Source organism: Prunus mume, linkage group LG8 (genome assembly GCF_029339155.1).
Source record: "Prunus mume cultivar Tortuosa linkage group LG8, ASM2933915v1, whole genome shotgun sequence".
Classification (NCBI taxonomy): Eukaryota; Viridiplantae; Streptophyta; class Magnoliopsida; order Rosales; family Rosaceae; genus Prunus; species Prunus mume.
The window spans coordinates 5668190-5686765 of record NC_142705.1 but is presented as its reverse complement, the minus strand read 5'-3'; the positions used below and the strand labels follow the sequence as shown (position 1 = coordinate 5686765).

At 34.7% G+C, this 18576-nt stretch overlaps 3 protein-coding genes and 1 long non-coding RNA gene across 7 annotated transcripts; 1 reads left to right on the top strand and 3 right to left on the bottom strand.

Annotated features, from left to right (window-relative positions):
- Positions 1-46: 46 nt before the first annotated feature.
- On the bottom strand, positions 47-3764 carry LOC103340501 (alpha-aminoadipic semialdehyde synthase). The gene is made up of 12 exons (XM_089042312.1): positions 3465-3764; positions 3188-3268; positions 2910-2975; positions 2672-2789; positions 2342-2471; positions 2152-2231; positions 1795-1953; positions 1348-1585; positions 1132-1240; positions 844-1002; positions 698-767; positions 47-532 (listed from the first exon to the last, which is right to left on the bottom strand). Exons 1-12 carry the CDS (start codon positions 3666-3668, stop codon positions 480-482), a joined length of 1467 nt encoding a protein of 488 aa, XP_088898438.1. The 5' UTR covers positions 3669-3764; the 3' UTR covers positions 47-479.
- On the bottom strand, positions 3745-5424 carry LOC148914582 (alpha-aminoadipic semialdehyde synthase-like). Its single transcript, XM_089042704.1, has 6 exons — positions 5318-5424; positions 5006-5102; positions 4715-4881; positions 4332-4386; positions 4051-4191; positions 3745-3807 (listed from the first exon to the last, which is right to left on the bottom strand). Exons 1-6 carry the CDS (start codon positions 5422-5424, stop codon positions 3745-3747), a joined length of 630 nt encoding a protein of 209 aa, XP_088898830.1.
- Positions 5425-5618: 194 nt separating this feature from the next.
- LOC148914581 (alpha-aminoadipic semialdehyde synthase-like) lies at positions 5619-8156 on the bottom strand. Its single transcript, XM_089042313.1, has 7 exons — positions 7468-8156; positions 7265-7351; positions 7033-7162; positions 6588-6761; positions 6212-6294; positions 5878-5994; positions 5619-5741 (listed from the first exon to the last, which is right to left on the bottom strand). Exons 1-7 carry the CDS (start codon positions 7714-7716, stop codon positions 5634-5636), a joined length of 948 nt encoding a protein of 315 aa, XP_088898439.1. The 5' UTR covers positions 7717-8156; the 3' UTR covers positions 5619-5633.
- A 5756-nt stretch (positions 8157-13912) lies between these two features.
- Positions 13913-17499, top strand: LOC148914580 (uncharacterized). Of its 4 annotated transcripts, XR_016122521.1 has the most exons (9): positions 13913-14039; positions 14160-14327; positions 14642-14919; positions 15005-15384; positions 15656-15901; positions 16006-16283; positions 16369-16748; positions 16868-17035; positions 17188-17497. It is a non-coding gene; the product is annotated as an uncharacterized LOC148914580 (long non-coding RNA). The 4 variants fall into 4 exon arrangements; XR_016122522.1 differs by having other exon boundaries at positions 14160-14309; positions 15005-15901; positions 17188-17499; XR_016122519.1 differs by having other exon boundaries at positions 15005-15901; positions 17188-17498.
- Positions 17500-18576: the final 1077 nt, after the last annotated feature.

Sequence of the window (18576 nt, the reverse complement as noted above, 5' to 3'; positions counted from 1 at the left end):
TGTTCTATATTTGACAGACCATGAAAATGCATGTTCATATTGCGTATTGAACTTATGAATTGGCCTCTTTTGAATTAGATGCACAAAGGTTGTAGTACATCATTATACTAGAAAAACAATTCTTGCAATATGTTGGTTACACTTCATTATTCAAGCTCATGCGAACCCTTTTTCCATCCCTGACCTGAAAAGTCACAAAGAATATGAAGAACCATTGTTCAAATCCATTGTTCACAAAGTTATTTTGCTGACATTAATGTAGGAATAGGGAACTCCTCTAAGTTGCAAGCGCTCTTTCCACAAAACTTGGGAAGGCATTGCAAACCCATCATTGGAGCCCTGCCACATAATTGTATCAAACTCTCCCTTTCAAGTATCTATGCTCCATTGCAGTCAAGCGAAACGAGGCACTAGTTGTGCATCGAATATCTGGTGAATAGCTGCATCTACACAGGAAAGAGGTAGGGGGATTGTTTGGGTCACTCGATCTTCTCCATTACCTTGATGCCATAAGCTTGTATTATATCCATGGCTGCATTACCACAAACAACTCCAGTTAAACTGTTGCAGCCAATGAAATTTCATGTCTAAAAAGGCTAAATAACAAAAGAGAGACCTAGAAGTCTGATATAAATGTCTATGATAAGAGCTTTATTATAGAACACCAAACCAAACGAAAACAAGAGCAAGTGGTTACCTGGGACGTATACTTCTGGTTCAATAGGCCTCAAGACCCCTCTTGTTTTGACCTTGTTTCCAAGTATGAGCTGCAAAAGAAGTAAACTTGTTTAGGCATTACCTCACTTCATGGTGTAGAAGCACAGAAACGTATATAGTAAGTACCAGAGCTCCAATGGCTGCCGGGATGCCAACCGTGAAAGCCATGGCGGTGATCATTTTACCATTCTTAGTCTGCCCAAATTCCAGTAAAGTGCCTGAATGCTTCTCTCTAAGTCCATCTGGGAACTCAACCTCTACTTCATGATGCAAAAGCACCATATCCTGACCACAAATCACACAAGTTCCAATAACACATAAGTTTGGCAATATAGATAGGAATATAAAAGCCGTCTTCGGTATAAAATGACTTGGCTGTGCCAATCCTGTTTTATCTACTGCTAAGGAGTTTACCTGTTCTGTGCTGGAGTATGCTAACCTGTCTTCCATGAGGAGACAACTCACATCAAATGCACTTCGGCAGGAGGCAGGGATTTCTTTCTGATCATGAAGTCCCAAAAATCTATTCGAAAACGGAGAAAATTTCCAGCCATTTCAGTCTTAGTCTATAAAATTTGGGCACACAATAAGAACGGAAAGAAAAATGGGTAACAGATACAATGTGCATACGTTATGGTCTTCGCTGCCCTCAATGCAGTTTCTTGATCTTTGCAGTATCCAAGCTTGATAATCCTTTCATGGATGACTTTCTCTCCTATCAAGGGTCCATCCAGATCTTCACCTTCGATTTTGAGAAGTTCAGACAAAAATTTCCTGAATGTGGGTCTCTTTCCATCCTTGAGAAGTGGATGAGGATCGGATTCGAATAAACCAATTCTTGAGAGTGTCCCCATTATTTCTCCAAACCCTATGCAAAATAATTGTTCGTAAGTTCCTTGAACGTCATGTAACACCCTGAACTAACCACCTGATGCATCCCTGTCTTCAGTTTTTATTCTCTCTACCATGACCCATGTTACCCTATATAACAAATCTTACTTGACGACTCTCAAATCTATCAAGTTTTCTAGTGTGACTCTAAACATTAGCTTAGCCTAAAAGACGAACATGTCATACCTTCATAGCGCAAGGTTCCACGAAAGACGGTTGAAGCTTCATGTCCTATTCCATACAATTCCCCATAAACTAGTGAGTTACGATTTGGGAGGCATTCCAGCGCGAAAGCTGGTAGGTTGGGAATCCGTTGTTTCACAGCTGAATCATAGAGATTCATTCCTGCAGTTTTGTAACGTAAAGTGAAAGAGTGAAAACAGACCTCCAGAAAAATCAATGCATCCTTGTAATATGTTACTGGCTAAAATATATCAGAATTATGTGACGCTGGCTAACTCTTTGAGCAGAGAAAGGACAAATCACACACATCTAATTGAATCCTTGGACTAATCATTTTTTCCCTCATCATTAACAACTTACCATCAACTTGTACAATTTCACCCCTAGACTTGTACGTGGCAGGATTGCGCCCGGCTCGAATAGCTCCTGCAGGACTCCAACTGAAATGATTGATCAGTAGTAAGTAACTCCAACTAAAACTAGAAGCTAGGGTTATTACTTAGTAAGGATAAAATCTCAGTCACATATATACTTGTCCAATCCAAATTACCTGAATTTGTACGCTAATGGATTGTTTGCTGCAGCTGGGGATGGGAGTCCACCACAATACGAGGTGAAAGACCGGACTTTCCCCTTACGGACATGTGCTTGGTTGATCATCTTCATTGCCATCATATGATCTGAAGTAGGACAAAATCAAACTAATAAATGCTTAATCTAAAAAATGGTAAGAAAACAATAAACCTGATGAAAAGTGTCTAATGTAATATATCACATCCAGTAGAGTTTAAAAAACACTCCATTTCTATTGGACATGTAGGCTGTCCAGAGAGACTGGTTACTGTCTGTTTATCATTCATATTGTCAGCAAAATGATTACCTATCCCAGGGTCCAAGCCCATCTCACCAAGAATCGTAATACCGGCACTCTTTGCCTTTTCATCTAGCTTTGACATTGAATCATCAACATAGCTAGCAGTGACAAGATGCCTTTTAAGCTGCATGAAGACAGAAACTTTTTCCTTAGCTCAAACTGTAGGAAGAAAGGCAAGACCAAAAAATAAAGGAAAGAAAGAAATATATATAAGTAAATATAACGTTGAGACAATGTAAAGTACCTTAATACATGCATTTGCTACAGTAATGTGGCAAAAAGCTGGCAGTAAACTTATAATAACTTCAGCCTGCAAGAGGGAATAAAAGAAAGCAACAATGTAAGGCCGTAATTGAAGGTTAATCTTGAACACAAGGAGAAAGGAGCAGCTAATTGTCATGAGTACATATTAGAAGTTAACAAAAACTGCTCTTTAAAGCATTAATGCAGCACTTTGCGGTGCACCTTGCTGCATACCAGTTTTACAGTGTATCACAGTGTACTGCAGAAAAGTCATTTTACCTCTGATATATACTTATGAAGACTGCCAGTATCCGTCACATCAAGTTGAACTGCTCTTGTATTTGGAATACCTTCAGTAATCTGCACCGAATCTTTCAGTATCAAAATATTCAAAAGCAAAAGGACAAGACAAACATAAAGATACATACAAAAATTTGCACATCATGCTTGGAAAAGAAAAATGTACATTCTCATAAAAAAAGTTGAAATTAAGATGACCATCGTAGGATTTAAAGCAGGTTTTTTGCAATAGAAAAATAATTTTGGTCAGTTATACCTCTTCAGCATCCTTTAGATAGAGAGATGCAACAGTAACTTGCACATCATTCTTCTCTTCAAAATCATCTTCCAGGCATGCTTTACACCATTTCTGGGATGACATTTCGCTAATTGATGCTAACATCTCAGCAGCTGGTTGGCATACCCGGCCTGCGCCAATTATAAGAACCCCAACCTTTCTTTTCGTGCCATTTTCCTTCATAGGACTCTCCTGGACTTTACCAATCCTCAGAGAAATCTTATTTTTTTCTTGCTTTAAATCATAATTTTCGTTTGGATTAGCAAGAGAAGTTAACAGAGTCGATAATTTGATCCAGAACTGCCCTATCATCTGCACCCACCTGTTCATATCAAGACAATTATAGTTTCAACTTTCATCAGACGAAAATCATAGCAGAACAAGTACACTCAAGGGAGATAAGTCATTTCTTACAAATTTTTTTTTTACAAACAGTGGTTATAAACATCCTTCACATTTTGCACACTGCTTTTATAGTGTGAAATTGAATTTAAAGACAATATATACTGTAAGGAAAAAAAAAACTGAAGAAAACCTCTCTCATAATCAAACTTGATGTACTTACTTCAAGCTCTGAGAATGACATAGAATTAGAACATTGACCCACGTCACACTTAACCAAATGAAAGGAGCCACCTGCAGCTTCAATAATATCTAAGGCCTCATTTATCAGAAATTGATCAAATAAGTGACCACTGAGAGATACCTGTCATTTATGATTACATTCAGCAATGTTGATTAGGAGATAGTCTAACACAAGTTTAGGATAATTAGGATAATTCATATAATCTTTGGCATGAGAAGACGAGCAACATCCAAAGATGTAAGAGAAATAAAGAAACTTACTGATATGTTATACTTCTTGTTAGATTGGTGCTTAGAAGGACTTTTTAATATTTCTCTGCAAATCAGAAAAGATAATATATGCTTATTGTAATACTCAAGAAAAGCATATCCTCATAGGGCAATTATCTCCAAGATCAATTCAGAAACTTTTTTACACAACTTAAGAATGCACGTTACAGATTTCTGACCAAGTAATCAGTTTGCTGTGGTTTGAGACTGAACCTTTTTCTTTTTTGACAAAAAAGAAATATGAAAGAGACAAAACTCAGTTCTTCCAAGCTGAAGAAAATTACTAGTTATGAATAACTTACTGCACCCGATTATTAAGAAAAAGGAGCGAAAGGCAAGAATATGCCCTTGCCTGAGATGGAATTGAAACTTACTCTGAGCCAGATTTTCTCATACGTGTAATGTATTCATACAATGAGGTAAGTACTCCTCCATGGGTTATGCAAGCTCTCGTCAAGTGTCCAGGTATCTTTGTGATGTCTCTTGTAGAAGCCAAATTACCAACAAATTGGGACAATATGTCTCCAAAATGTTGGGAAGCCTTCACAAAAATAAAATGGAATGCTTTATTAAATAATGAGAACTGTAATTTATGGCTTTAAATTATCCTAGAATTGTTGCATTTGCTAAAGAAAAAGCCAGTCCCATCCATGAAAGTACTTCACCTCTTTTGCAAATTCTGTTGGAAGAATGTCCACAGCTTGACATATCAAGCCAGCCCCATCCATGTCGTGATGGTAAGAATCATTCATAGGATCATATCTGTAAACCATGATTGAACATATTAGAAATAAATGGTAGAGTATGTGAAACGGATTGAGATAAATATATATCCCACATGAATCAAAGGCTTGATACAGCAGAAATAAATACCAAGAGAACTGTTATTATCAGAGCTGAAAATTCTATGTCTAGAGCAAGTGCATACATTTCAAGGTTGTATTCATGCATGAATCTATCGATGTTATAACTTATACCTGAAGAAGGGTGAGTCAATGGGCGTGGTTTGGTTGACAAATTCTATAGATCCCCCTATATCACAAGTTATATCAGAGATTCCAATAAGCTTACATCCTTTCCTCATTAAATCTTGAAACTGCTTGGTACTCAATAAGCGAGGAAATCTTTTCTCCCAATACATGCAATTCACTGCCAGCCAAAAAACAGAAAAAAAAGAAGCAGAAAAAAGAAGCTTAAAGAGTGCATTTAATAACCATAATATTTCAAGAATCCTTCTTAATTTATAAGCCAAGCGAGGCACTTACTAAATGACACTAACCCAAATGATTTGTCTCAAAAAGTTGATAGCAGAGTGTAAAGCATACCAATTACAGATGTATAAGGGGCTATTCTTTCATGGAAAACAGGGCTGTAGTGTTCTGGATGTGCATAATAGTCAGCCTGAAATAAATTCAGATGTTTAAAGTTCTTTCTGTTATAAGTGTTCAGGATCCGGAGGATCTAAGAAAAAATAAATCGAAGATCTATTAATAAAATGAACAAATGCAAAATAAGATATGAATATGAGGGAATTTACTTTGTCAAATGCTCTTGTGGAATCTTTGTGTTGAACCATGTCTTTACTAGTCACAACACAACCATATATGTGGAAGACCCTTTTCGATGATCTTGTAGGTTGAGCAGCATCCTTGTCCTAATAAAAAAGAAAACTTAGAAAGCTAATACCAAGAAGGCATGCCATATGTCTGTGCAGGGGTGTTAGCACCTAACATTTTATCCCTCTCAAGTCTTAAGTCACTGAGAACCTGGTTAGAAGTGCCCTTTTTCTGTCCTATTATTCTTATCTTACAGGATCCAGTTGGAAGCATCAATAGTAAATCCACAATTTATGTGCTGGTTTGACGACTTACCGTCCCAGATAGCTCTGGAAGTCTGCTAGGATCCACAAAAGTATGAGGAAGAAGCTTAAATATCTCTTGCGCGCCAGAAGAAACTACAGGAAAGATAGTTACATCAGAGCTATTATGATACTAGATTTTTTGTTTCATAAGAAATAGTAAAATCCTGCATCATGTGAACTGACTTATACTAAAAATGGTGCTCTGCATAAGAACTTGAAAACAATATCAAATTAAAAATGTAAATAAGTGAGACACAAGAACTCTGCAATTCACCTATGCAATGTCAAAATTTTAGTTCTTGAGTTGCATTTGCAGAAAGTTGCCTAGTAACAGAATTTTGACAATATTGTTAATGTTTATGAGAGGAGATTTATATGCAATGTACCGTTTCCTGAACCGGTGAAGACAAAGACCAGAGGGCAGATTCCTGATGGTAGTCCCAGAGTTGCTATCTCTTCACCCACGGAAATCACTGCAGCCTTGGCAGCAGCCAAGGACGTATACATATAAGATGCACCCAGTGAGAGGAACGGTGTTGAATATCCAAGACTTAAGTATCCTTGACAAAGAAAAGAAAGAATGAGAAAAACAGAAAGAAGGTTTAAAAAATGAATGCAATACCTCACATCCAAAGTACCAAATCTCAAACACCAATACAGCTAAAGAAACCACATAGGAAAGTCCAGCTCATGGACCATCCCAAGCTCTAAAGTTGCATGCACTCAAAAGTAAACTAAAGCAGCAAAAACTTTCCTTGAACAACAAATTCAGCCAGAGCATATGAATCCAGTAAGTAGTTGAAAATTGACATTGCATGAAACAGAACATACTCTGTCCTAACCCGCGCAGGAAGTCGATAAATCCGGCTCTACCAGCATACTTTCCAAATGCAAGTAGTCTTTTCCCTTGATCCCCCACGATAAGCTCGTAATCATAGAGGGACACCCTTTCAGCTAGGATCTGCACACCACAGAAACAGTGATAAACTGGTAATGAAGCAAAACATGGTATTATAAATCACTGCCCTGCTCTTAACATATGCAAATGCAAACAAGACAAGACCTTGTCTAAGAGTGGCATGTTTTCCTTCTGAGCCTTGTGAGTATGAGAGAAAAATGCAAAGGCTCTATCAGGAAGAATCATCTCCAGCTGCACCACAAGTCCAAAGCCAATAAATTGTGTCAATAAATTGGTGACCCATTGACAAACTTGACGCTATATTACGTTGAAAGCAAAGCAGAAAAAAAGAGTGCAAAAAATAGTACCTTGGGCTGTTTGATGCCAAGGATGAGGCCGCATTGGGATAAATCCTCAGAGATTTCACACCCAACATCCTCATACATTGCATCATGGTGGATGCGCTTTGTGGAGGGCTGCACTATGATGCGGGCAACCCCAGTTTTGTCTCTGCCACTGTGGAGCAGCCTAGCACAGTGAGATGGAGTCAAAGGTGCTCTTCTCTCCCACTTGTTCACTGACTCTGACAAAATCCCCACCACCCCATTTCCAAGCATTTTTCTTTTTCTGAAGCTTTGTGATCTTCCTCTGCCTTAATTTGATCACTTTCTAGCAAGAATCAAGATCAATCAAAACAAAAACCCAAAACCAAGATCAAAGATCCATACATCACCACCACCAAAACTCTTTCAACAATTCAAAAAGACAAAACTCTTTCAATTACCCTGCAGAAGAAAATCATGCAACTTGGTTTTGTTGGTTTTTGTCTCTGTTTATCTGTGTAGTTGGTATCAGAGTCTGACTGAGAAAGAGAGTAATTATTGATGAGAAAGAGACTGATAAACCAGAAAGAAAAGAGGAGGAGGGTGAATTAATTGCTAGTTTGCTAAAGTGACAAGTGATCACAAGAAACAGTTTTGATGATATGGGAAATTGGTGCTTTTATTTATTTATTTGTTTTTGTTTTTGTTTTGTATGATTCAGGAACGAGTCATGTGTCTGATCCCTGCCCTGATATCTGTGGAAATGCATAAAAAATACACACACACATTATACATTTATGAAATTATGAAATTTCACTGTCTGAATATCCTCGTCATGTCATGGTTTCCCAAAGGTTCAGTCAGCTTCAACTTTCCAACTGGATTGCCCCACGTTTGTTCCCGCATGTACGGTGACGTAACGAACTTCCTCTTCTTTTGGTTTGCTTTGCCGCTCGGGACAAGTTATATATGTATGCATATCGGACACGTGGGTTGGTGACTTGTTCGGATTGTTTGGTCCTTTTTTCTTGGGCACTAACCTTATCGTTAATTGGTTGTCTTTTTTAATTGACAAATCACGATTGGATAACTATTAACATCGAAAGATAACTCCGTGGGTGATTGTACATGCACCCAACAAAAATGGATCCACCCACTCAAATTTATTTTAATAATAAATTAATTATATCTCCAGATCTTAATTTATTATGTGTTCATTAACACATTGTTTTTGGAATTCTTCCCATTCATGAACATGGGCGAAGTGAGGTCCATGCCACAAGTGACCTTGACCTTCCCTCATTACATCTATAACATATAAAGGAGACAATAGAAAAATTGATATAATCCTAAATAAGTTTTCTTTTCTTTTCTTTTTTTCTTTTTGAGAAGATGCTCTATAAAATAAAAGCATTCTAAAAAAGTACAAAAGATAGCAAAAACATAATTCGAAACCTAAATGTGAAAGGCAGGAAAATTTTAAAAATGAATCGCGACATCAACCAAACACACGAGGAAAAAAAAAAAAAAAAAGGAAGTAAAAAACAGGAATCCTAGACACCTTTTCAAAACTACTTACAAGGAATATCAACAATCACACCCTACACAAAAGCAAATAAGGAAAAATAAAGACGTGTAAATCGAAAAACTAGAAGAAATAAGTAAAAGACAGAGACAAGTGGGCTAAGCCAATATCAAAACCCATCACTGAAACAAATTGAGATGGTTTTTACTTATACACACAAAATATACGTGTTTCTAAATATTGAGCAGCAATATTACGTGTCGTATCATGAACACCAAATGCTGCAAGCAAGCCACGTGTCATAACTTTCCATTGTGGCACTTTGGCAGTTAGTGTATATCTTTTCCTTTGTCAAACTACTCAAATCAATGAGAATGGGAAGCTGTGGTGGAAGGTGTCGTTTTCATATTTTGTTCATTTTCTCTCTAAAAGTCGTTTCACTTGTATTCTAAGCAAAGACGAAAAGTTAAAATAAAAAGGCGCCCCAAGCAACTAAAATAATTCAAGATTTTCTGGGTAGCGGGCTCAAGATTTGGCATTGCAGAAGTTGCAGGAAAGAAAGTTATATTATAGGGGCTTTACCATATAAGGATAAGTAAGAGGGCATTAAGACGAAATGGTCCAGCTCCTTAAAAATTGGATAAACCAATCTAGTCCAATAGTGACATGAAATAGACTCTTAAGTCACCGAGAGAGTGACATTAAAGCTGTCGATATATAAGTTATTTCAGCGATTCTTAGATCGATTTATCCAATTTTAGAACTTTTTAACATTTTGTCTTGTGTGAAAGACTTTTTTTTATTTTATTTTTTATCATTTTGTGTATATCATATCATATCACATCACATCAATCTTGAATCTTGATGCTAGATAAATTTATGACAATACCACTTCATTATAATTAGTTAAATCCTTACATGGAAACTGAGTGATAAATACTAAATTTGTGCTCTGCGTAAGGACAAAAAAAAAAAAAAAAAAGAGTAACTATATTGGTAAACAAGTGAATACATATATTGATATGTTTTATTTTTCTCAATTATGTATATTATTCCAATTAAAATCCGACATATTGTTTATAATCCATTATGCAAGAACATTTTACGGGCAACAAAAGAGATACATTATAATTGTTTTTTTTTTTCATATGAGTTGAAATGAAACATACAATTATGTTGTTGTTTTCGAAGAAATCAATACGAAATCAATATTGTTATAGTATTAGAATTCAAGAAGTGAAAAAAAGGAATGATGTTGGAAGAATGGTTCTAGCCTTCCAACATATTTTTAGGTATAAGAAGAAGAGCGCATACTAGGGTGAACGAGTATTGGACCTCCTTATGATTTCTCTAAATTTTTTGAGTATGCGTTAAAAAACCACTCAACTCAAGTCTATTTGATCGAAAAAATATATTTTGAAGATGGTGAAGAAAATGATGTTAAATTTTTAAAATTTAACGTTTCGGAAGAAAAATTAGCCAATAAAATACTTTTATGAACTTCCAAAATAAATCATAGTAGGATTTTGAAAGCTTAGTTTGCAGCTTACTATGAACCACACAAATTTTATAGATATTGTATTATGATTGGTTTAATCATCTTCTAGATAAAATGATTACTAGTATGGTTGTTGGAAGGCAAGCGAGGGATGACAATTATGTACTCTATCATTTTGGCTGGGCGATGCGATTTGGTATATTATATTGATGTGTTTTATTTTTCTCAATTATGTATCTTATTCCAATTAAAATCCGACATATTGTTTGTAATCTATTATGCAAGAACATTTTATGAGCAACAAAAGAGATACATTACAATTGTTTTTTTTCATATGAGTTTAAACGAAACATATAATCATGTTATTGCTTCCGAAGAAATCAATATTGTTATGGTATTGGAATTTAAGAAGTAAAAAAACTGGAATGATGCTAGAAGAATGGTTCTAGCCTTCAAACATATTTATAGGTATAAGAAGAAGAGCGCATACTAGGGTGAAAGAGTATTGGACCTCCTTATGATTTCTCTAAACTTGTTGAGTATGAGTTAGAAAACCACTCACCTCAAGTCTATTTCATCGAAAAAATATATTTTGAAGATGGTGAAGAAAATGATGTTCGATTTTTTAAATTTAAAGATTCGGAAAAAAAAGTTAGCCAAGAAAATACTTTTCCGAACTTCCTAGATAAATCATAGTAGGGTTTTGAAAGCTTACTATGAGCCATACAAACTCTACGGATCTTGTATTATGATTGGTTTAATCATCTTCTAGATAAAATGATTACTGGTATGGTTCTTGAAAGGCAAGCAAGGGATGACAATTATAGTACTCTATCTTTTCGGTAGGGCGATGCGATTTGATATATTATATTGATGTGTTTTATTTTTCTCAATTATGTGTCATATTCCAATTAAAATCTGACATGTTGTTTGTAATCCATCATGCAAGAACATTTTACGAGCAACAAAAGAGATACATTATAATTTTTTTTTTCTTCATATGAGTTTGAATGAAACATATAATCATGTTATTGTTTCCGAAGAAATCAATATTGTTATAGTATTAGAATTTAAGAAGTAAAAAAATTGGAATGATGCTGGAAGAATGGTTCTAGCCTTCCAATATATTTATAGGAATAAGAAGAAGAGCGCATACTAGGGTGAAAGTGTATTGGACCTCCTTATGATTTCTCTACACGTATTGAGTAGAAGTTAAACAACCACTACCTTAAGTCTATTTCATCGAAAAAAAATCTATTTTGAAGATTGTGAAGAAAATGATGTTCGATTTTTTTAATTTAAAGATTCGGAAAAAATGTTAGCCAAGAAAATACTTTTCCGAACTTCCAAGATAAATCATAGTGGCGTTTTGAAAGCTTACTTTGCAGCTTACTATGAAGCACACAAACTTTATAGATCTTGTGTTATGATTACTTTAATTATCTTCTAGATAAAATGATTACTGGTATCGTTCTTGGAAGGCAAGCGAGGGATGACAAAGATAGTATTCTATCATTTTGGCGAGGCGATGCGATTTGGTATATTATATTGATGTGTTTTATTTTTCTCAATTATGTCTCTTATTCCAATTAAAATCCGACTTCTTGTTTGAAATCCATTGTACAAGAACATTTTACGAGCAACATACAATTATGTTGTTGTTTCTGAAGATAGCAGTGAACATGAGTATGAAGTTCTTCTTTCAAGTATTTCGTGTCCGAAATCGGGCGGTGGTGGAGTAGAACCGGAGGCGTATGCCTATGAAGCAAAGGAGTTTGTGAGAACACTCCTTATTAGTCGTCAAGTATGCATGATAACTATTTTTCATATGTGTTGTTATCTTAATGATAGAAATCTCATTTTTTTGCCATTGAAGTATATATACCAAGAAATTTAATGAACAAACACTTGCATGCAAGCGCATGTTGAATTGGAGTATTCAAGGAAGCATGGCATAGAAAATATGAAAACATATCACCACATATTAGTTTTCCTTTTAACTGCTCTTGATAGCCAGAATGTTTCTGAGTTTGTCATCGCAGAAGGCCTTGCCAATCAAACTCTTATGATGCCCTTCGTAACGCAGAATTATGTGCTATTCTTAATAAGAAAGGAATGCATTCTGGCGTGGATTCCCCAGTCATGGACATAAAAGACGTGTCAAATGTGAGAATTACCCTATAATTTATAGTAATTATTACTACAAGGGATTAATGTGTTTTCTCTAAGCGTTTTTTTAGGCATTCATTCATTTGATGTGTTTGTTTCAATCAACGTGGCAGGAAGCTGGTAATGCCAGTAATCATATATTTTTTTTACTGATTTGGTAAATACAACAAAGTTCCTGCTGTTGTGGAATTTGTAATCCATACTAACAGTAGGGATAAAATTATACTATTCATTCAACAATATGGGGAAACATGGAGAATTGCCTTCTCACTTTATGGTGTCATATGGCCTAGAGATGAGTAGCCCTATGCAGGTGAAGCATTCCGACTTCTGAGGCGAACCATACTTCAAAGAATTGGTGATGGGAATGATGTGAAAGCAGGTGAGAATTGGCAGATCTCATGAACTATTTGAGTGTTGGTGCAAGAATATTAAGTATTAATTATTCACTTCCTTTTTTTTTTTTCTCAAATATGAATCACATAATAATTAATATTGATAGTATTTTTTTAATCCTTTGTGCAGGGCTGTTTTACAGACAATAAAATATATTCATTCTCGTAAATCTTTTCTTATGACTGTGAATGAAACGTGTAATTATGTCTTTGTATCCGATAAAATCAAAATCATAAACATCAGTCACATCCAAGATCCTATAAGTCCTAGAGAAGCACGTGCAGTGAGAATCGGCAATTTAAAGGCTTTCAGGAATATCTTGATGACAACTCACGTACTACAGACAAAATGGATTTCCTTGGCCAAATCGTGATAGTTTCTGCTTTTTTTTTTTCACAAAAATTCGAGTAAGAAATTTTGTTGTCATATTAGTTTGTACATTAAATAAATAAAGAATTTTATTTGACTTACACTTATTTTTAAGGTACAATAAATTTATCGAGAAACTTGCAAACCACCCCTTCCTTCAGACTCCTGCTGAAAGTAGGCCTCATCATTTGACGCGTGGGCTCATGGGCCGATGGGGGCTCGCCCGGGCCACTCATGAACTATTTGAGTGTTGGCGCAAGAATATTAGGTATTAATTATTCACTTCATTTTTCCCCCTCCTTTGTGCATGGCTGTTTTACAGACAATAAAATATATTCATTCTCGTAAATTTTTTCTTATGACTGTGAATGAAACGTGTAATTATGTCTTTCTATCCGATAAAATCAAAATCATAAACATCAGTCACATCCAAGACCCTACAAGTTTTGGGACAAACTAAATATGGGTCCTACCTTCCAAAAATCTATGCTTACAAAGACACCAAATACAACAGCGAAAACATATTGGACCTCCTTAGATTTTTAAGAAATATAAAAGAGCACCATATGGAGTATGAACTAAGCATTGAAGAGGCGGACTATGAGGTTCAAAGACTGTATCCCAATTTCTTGAACAAGCTTTATACCCGCCTGTATGAAGGTACTTTTTACTGCATATACATACGGTTTATATATGTATATGTATATGTAAATATTAATTGTTTTCCTCAAGTTTTAATCCTTCGAATGATTTTTTTATTGATTTTTTTTTTGCGTGCAGATGTTTATGATTTTGCACCTTACTATGATCCACTCAAACTTGATGGATATTGTATTATGATTGGTGTAATCATCTTCTAGATAAAATGATTAATGGTATGGTTCTGGGAACGTAAGCGAGCGATGACAACTATAGTGCTCTACCATTTTGGTAGGGCGATGCGATTTGGTATATTATATTGATGTGTTTTATTTTTCTCAATTATGTATCGTATTCCAATTAAAATCCGACATGTTGTTTGTAATCCATTGTGCAAGAATATTTTACGAGCAACAAAAGAGATACATTGTAGTTGTTTTTTTAATTATTTCATATGAGTTGGTGATGTGAAAGCACCGGTGAGAATTGGCAGATCTCATGAACTATTTGAGTGCTGGAACAAGAATATTAGGTATTAATTATTCACTTCCTTTTTTTTTTCTTCTCAAATATGAATTACATAATAATTAATATTGATAATATTTTTTTAATCCTTTGTGCAGGGCTGTTTTACAAACAATAAAATATATTCATTCTCGTAAATCTTTTCTTATGACTGTGAATGAAACGTGTAATTATGTTTTTCTATCCGATAAAATCAAAATCATAAACATCAGTCACATCCAAGATCCTATAAGTCCTAGAGAAGCACGGGCAGTGAGAATCAGCAATTTAAAGGCTTTCAGGAGTATCTTGATGACAACTCACGTACTACAACAAGATGGATTTCCTCGGCCAAATCGTGATAGTTTCTATTCTTTTTTTACCACAAAAAATTCGAGTAAGAAATTTTGTTGTCATATTAGTTTGTACATTAAATAAATATAGAATTTTGTTTGACTTCCACTTATTTATTTATTTTTAAGGTACAATAAATTTATCGAGAAACTTGCAAACCACCCCATCTTTCAAACTCCTGCTGAAAGAATGCTGCATCTTCACAACGTATGGGAATGCCTAACACTGAGCGAGAAGCGCATGAGGAAATTCGAGAATATACTAAATGGTATTGAATTCCAACAGTACAAGTTTTGGAACAAACTAAATATGGGTCCTACCTTCCAAAAAATTCATGCTTACAAGGACACCAAATACAACGGCGAAAACATATTGGACCTCCTCACATTTTTAAGAAATATAAAAGAGCACCATATGGAGTATGAACTAAGCTCAGAAGAGGCGGACTATGAGGTTCAAAGACTGTATCCCAATTTCTTGAACAAGCTTTATACCCGCCTGTATGAAGGTACTTTTTACTGCATATACATACAGTTTATATATGTGTACGTATATGTAAATATTAATTGTTTTCCTCAAGTTTTAATCCTTCGAATTATTATTATTTTTGATATATTTTTTTTGCGTGCGATGTTTATGACTTTTTACTATGATCCACCCAAACTTGTTGGATATTGTATTATGATTGGTTTAATCATCTTCTAGATAAAATGATTAATGATATGGTTCTGGGAACATAAGCGAGCGATGACAACTATAGTGCTCTATCATTTTGGCAGGGCGATGCGATTTGGTATATTATATTGATGTGTTCTATTTTTCTCAATTATATATCGTATTCCAATTAAAATCCGACATGTTGTTTGTAATCCATTGTGCAAGAATATTTTACGAGCAACAAAAGAGATACATTGTAGTTGTTTTTTTAATTATTTCATATGAGTTGGTGATGTGAATGATGTGAAAGCACCGGGGAGAATTGGCAGATCTCATGAACTATTTGAGTGCTGGAACAAGAATATTAGGTATTAATTATTCACTTCCTTTCCCCCCACCCCTTTTTTTTCTTTCTGAAATATGAATTACATAATAATTAATATTGATAATATTTTTTTAATCCTTTGTGCAGGGCTGTTTTACAAACAATAAAATATATTCATTCTCGTAAATCTTTTCTTATGACTGTGAATGAAACGTGTAATTATGTCTTTGTATCCGATAAAATCAAAATCATAAACATCAGTCACATCCAAGATCCTATAAGTCCTAGAGAAGCACGGGCAGTGAAAATCAGCAATTTAAAGGCTTTCAGGAATATCTTGATGACAACTCACGTACTACAGCAAGATGGATTTCCTTGGCCAAATCGTGATAGTTTCTATTCTTTTTTTACCACAAAAAATTCGAGTAAGAAATTTTGTTGTCATATTAGTTTGTACATTAAATAAATATAGAATTTTGTTTGACTTCCACTTATTTATTTATTTTTAAGGTACAATAAATTTATCGAGAAATTTGCAAACCACCCCTTCCTTCAAACTCCTGCTGAAAGAATGTTGCGTCTTCACAACGTATGGGAATACCTAACACTGAGCGAGAAGCGCATAAGGAAATTCTAGAATATACTAAATGGTACTGAGTTCCAACAGTACAAGTTTTGGAACAAACTAAATATTGGTCCTACCTTCCAAAAAATTTATGCTTACAAGGACACCAAATACAACAACGAAAACATATTGGACCTCCTCAGATTTTTAAGAAATCTAAAAGAGCACCATATGGAGTATGAACTAAGCATTGAAGAGGCGGACTATGAGGTTCAAAGACTGTATCCTAATTTCTTGAACAAGCTTTATACCAGCCTGTATGAAGGTACTTTTTACTGCATATACATATGGTATATATATGCATATGTATATGTAAATATTAATTGTTTTCCTCAGGTTTTAATCTTTCGAATATTTTTTTTTTGATTTTTTTTTTTCGTGCAGATGTTTATGACTTTGCACCTTACTATGATCCACCCAAACTTGATGGATATTGTATTATGATTGGTTTAATCATCTTCTAGATAAAATGATTAATGGTATGGTTCTGGGAACGTAAGCGAGTGATGACAACTATAGTGCTCTATCATTTTGGCAGGGTGATGCGATTTGGTATATTATATTGATGTGTTTTATTTTTCTCAATTATGTATCGTATTCCAATTAAAATCCGACATGTTGTTTGTAATCCATTGTGCAAGAATATTTTACAAGCAACAAAAGATAATATTTTACAAGCAACTAAAATTGTGTCTCTTGTGCAGGTCGAATTGAGCACTAAGCATCCTATTGATTATGATGGATATTTCGTGGGAACTTTATTGTTGTAGTCAAATACCCACGTGGCAATCCCCCTTCTTCAAGCTGGCCTTGCAAAAATGGAAGGAGAGTATCCCGAAGGCCCTTACGAATACGAACTTGATAAAGCTCAGGAGTCAGCAAGAACGAAGAAACTAAAAGTTATTTGCACTAAGACAATTGTCTTCCTTTTAACTAATTGTGTTAATAATATTTATTCCTTTTGTTGCTGATGTGGGAGAATTATGTTGAACCATCTTACCAATGCACCAAGAAAATATTTTTCAGAACTTCCAAGATAAATCATAGTGGGGTTTTGAAAGTTTACTTTGTAGTTTACTATGAACCACACAAACTTTATGGATCTTGTGTTATGATTAGTTTAATTATCTTCTAGATAAAATGATTACTGGTATCGTTCTTGTAAGGCAAGCGAGGGATGACAATTATAGTACTCTATCATTTTGGCGAATCGATGCGATTTGGTATATTATATTGATGTGTTTTATTTTTCTCAATTATGTGTCGTATTCCAATTGAAATCCGACATTTTGTTTGCAATCCATTGTGCAAGAACATTTTGCGAGCAACAAAAGAGATACATTATAGTTGTTTTTTTTTCATATGAGTTTAAACGAAACATACAATCATGTTATTGTTTCCGAAGAAATCAATATTGTTATAGTATTAGAATTCAAGAAGTAAAAAAATTGGAATGATGCTGGACGAATGGTTCTAGCCTTCCAACATATTTATAGGTATAAGAAAAAGAGCGCATACTAGGGTGAAAGTGTATTGGACATCCTTATGATTTCTCTTAACTTATTGAGTATGAGTTAAACAACTACCCACCTCAAGTCTATTTCATTGAAAAAGGCTATTTTGAAGATGGTGAAGAAAATGATGTTTGATTTTTTAAATTTAAAGATTTGGAAAAAAAATCTAACCAAGAAAATACTTCTTCGAACTCCCAAGATAAATTATAGCTGAGTTTTGAAAGCTTACTTTCCAGCTTACTATGATCCACACAAACTTGATGGATATTGTATTATGATTGGTTCAATCAACTTCTAGATAAAATGATTACTGGTATGGTTCTTGGAACGTAAGCGAGCGATGACAACTATAGTGCTCTATCATTTTGGCAGGGCAATGCGATTTGGTATATTATATTGATGTGTTTTATTTTTCTCAATTATGTATCTTTTTCCAATTAAAATCCGACATGTTGTTTGTAATCCATTGCGCAAGAATATTTTACAAGCAACAAAAGAGATACATTGTAGTTGGTTTTTTTTATTTATATATATTTCATATGAGTTTAAAACAAACATACAATCATGTTGTTGTTTCCG

Coding starts and splice junctions, on each gene's coding strand:
- LOC148914582 (XM_089042704.1), bottom strand. CDS start 5,424: ATGAGGAAAGGATGTAAGCTTATTGGAATCTCTGATATAACTTGTGAT. Junction 5,103..5,317: donor ATTGACTCACCCTTCTTCAG/GTATAAGTTATA, acceptor CATGGTTTACAG/ATATGATCCTATGAATGATT. Junction 4,192..4,331: donor ACAAGAAGTATAACATATCA/GTAAGTTTCTTT, acceptor CATAAATGACAG/GTATCTCTCAGTGGTCACTT.
- LOC103340501 (XM_089042312.1), bottom strand. CDS start 3,668: ATGAAGGAAAATGGCACGAAAAGAAAGGTTGGGGTTCTTATAATTGGC. Junction 2,472..2,671: donor GGGCTTGGACCCTGGGATAG/GTAATCATTTTG, acceptor GTCCTACTTCAG/ATCATATGATGGCAATGAAG. Junction 2,232..2,341: donor CCATTAGCGTACAAATTCAG/GTAATTTGGATT, acceptor CAATCATTTCAG/TTGGAGTCCTGCAGGAGCTA.
- LOC148914581 (XM_089042313.1), bottom strand. CDS start 7,716: ATGCTTGGAAATGGGGTGGTGGGGATTTTGTCAGAGTCAGTGAACAAG. Junction 6,762..7,032: donor CCTGCGCGGGTTAGGACAGA/GTATGTTCTGTT, acceptor TTCTTTGTCAAG/GATACTTAAGTCTTGGATAT. Junction 6,295..6,587: donor CTTCACCGGTTCAGGAAACG/GTACATTGCATA, acceptor TCTTTCCTGTAG/TTTCTTCTGGCGCGCAAGAG.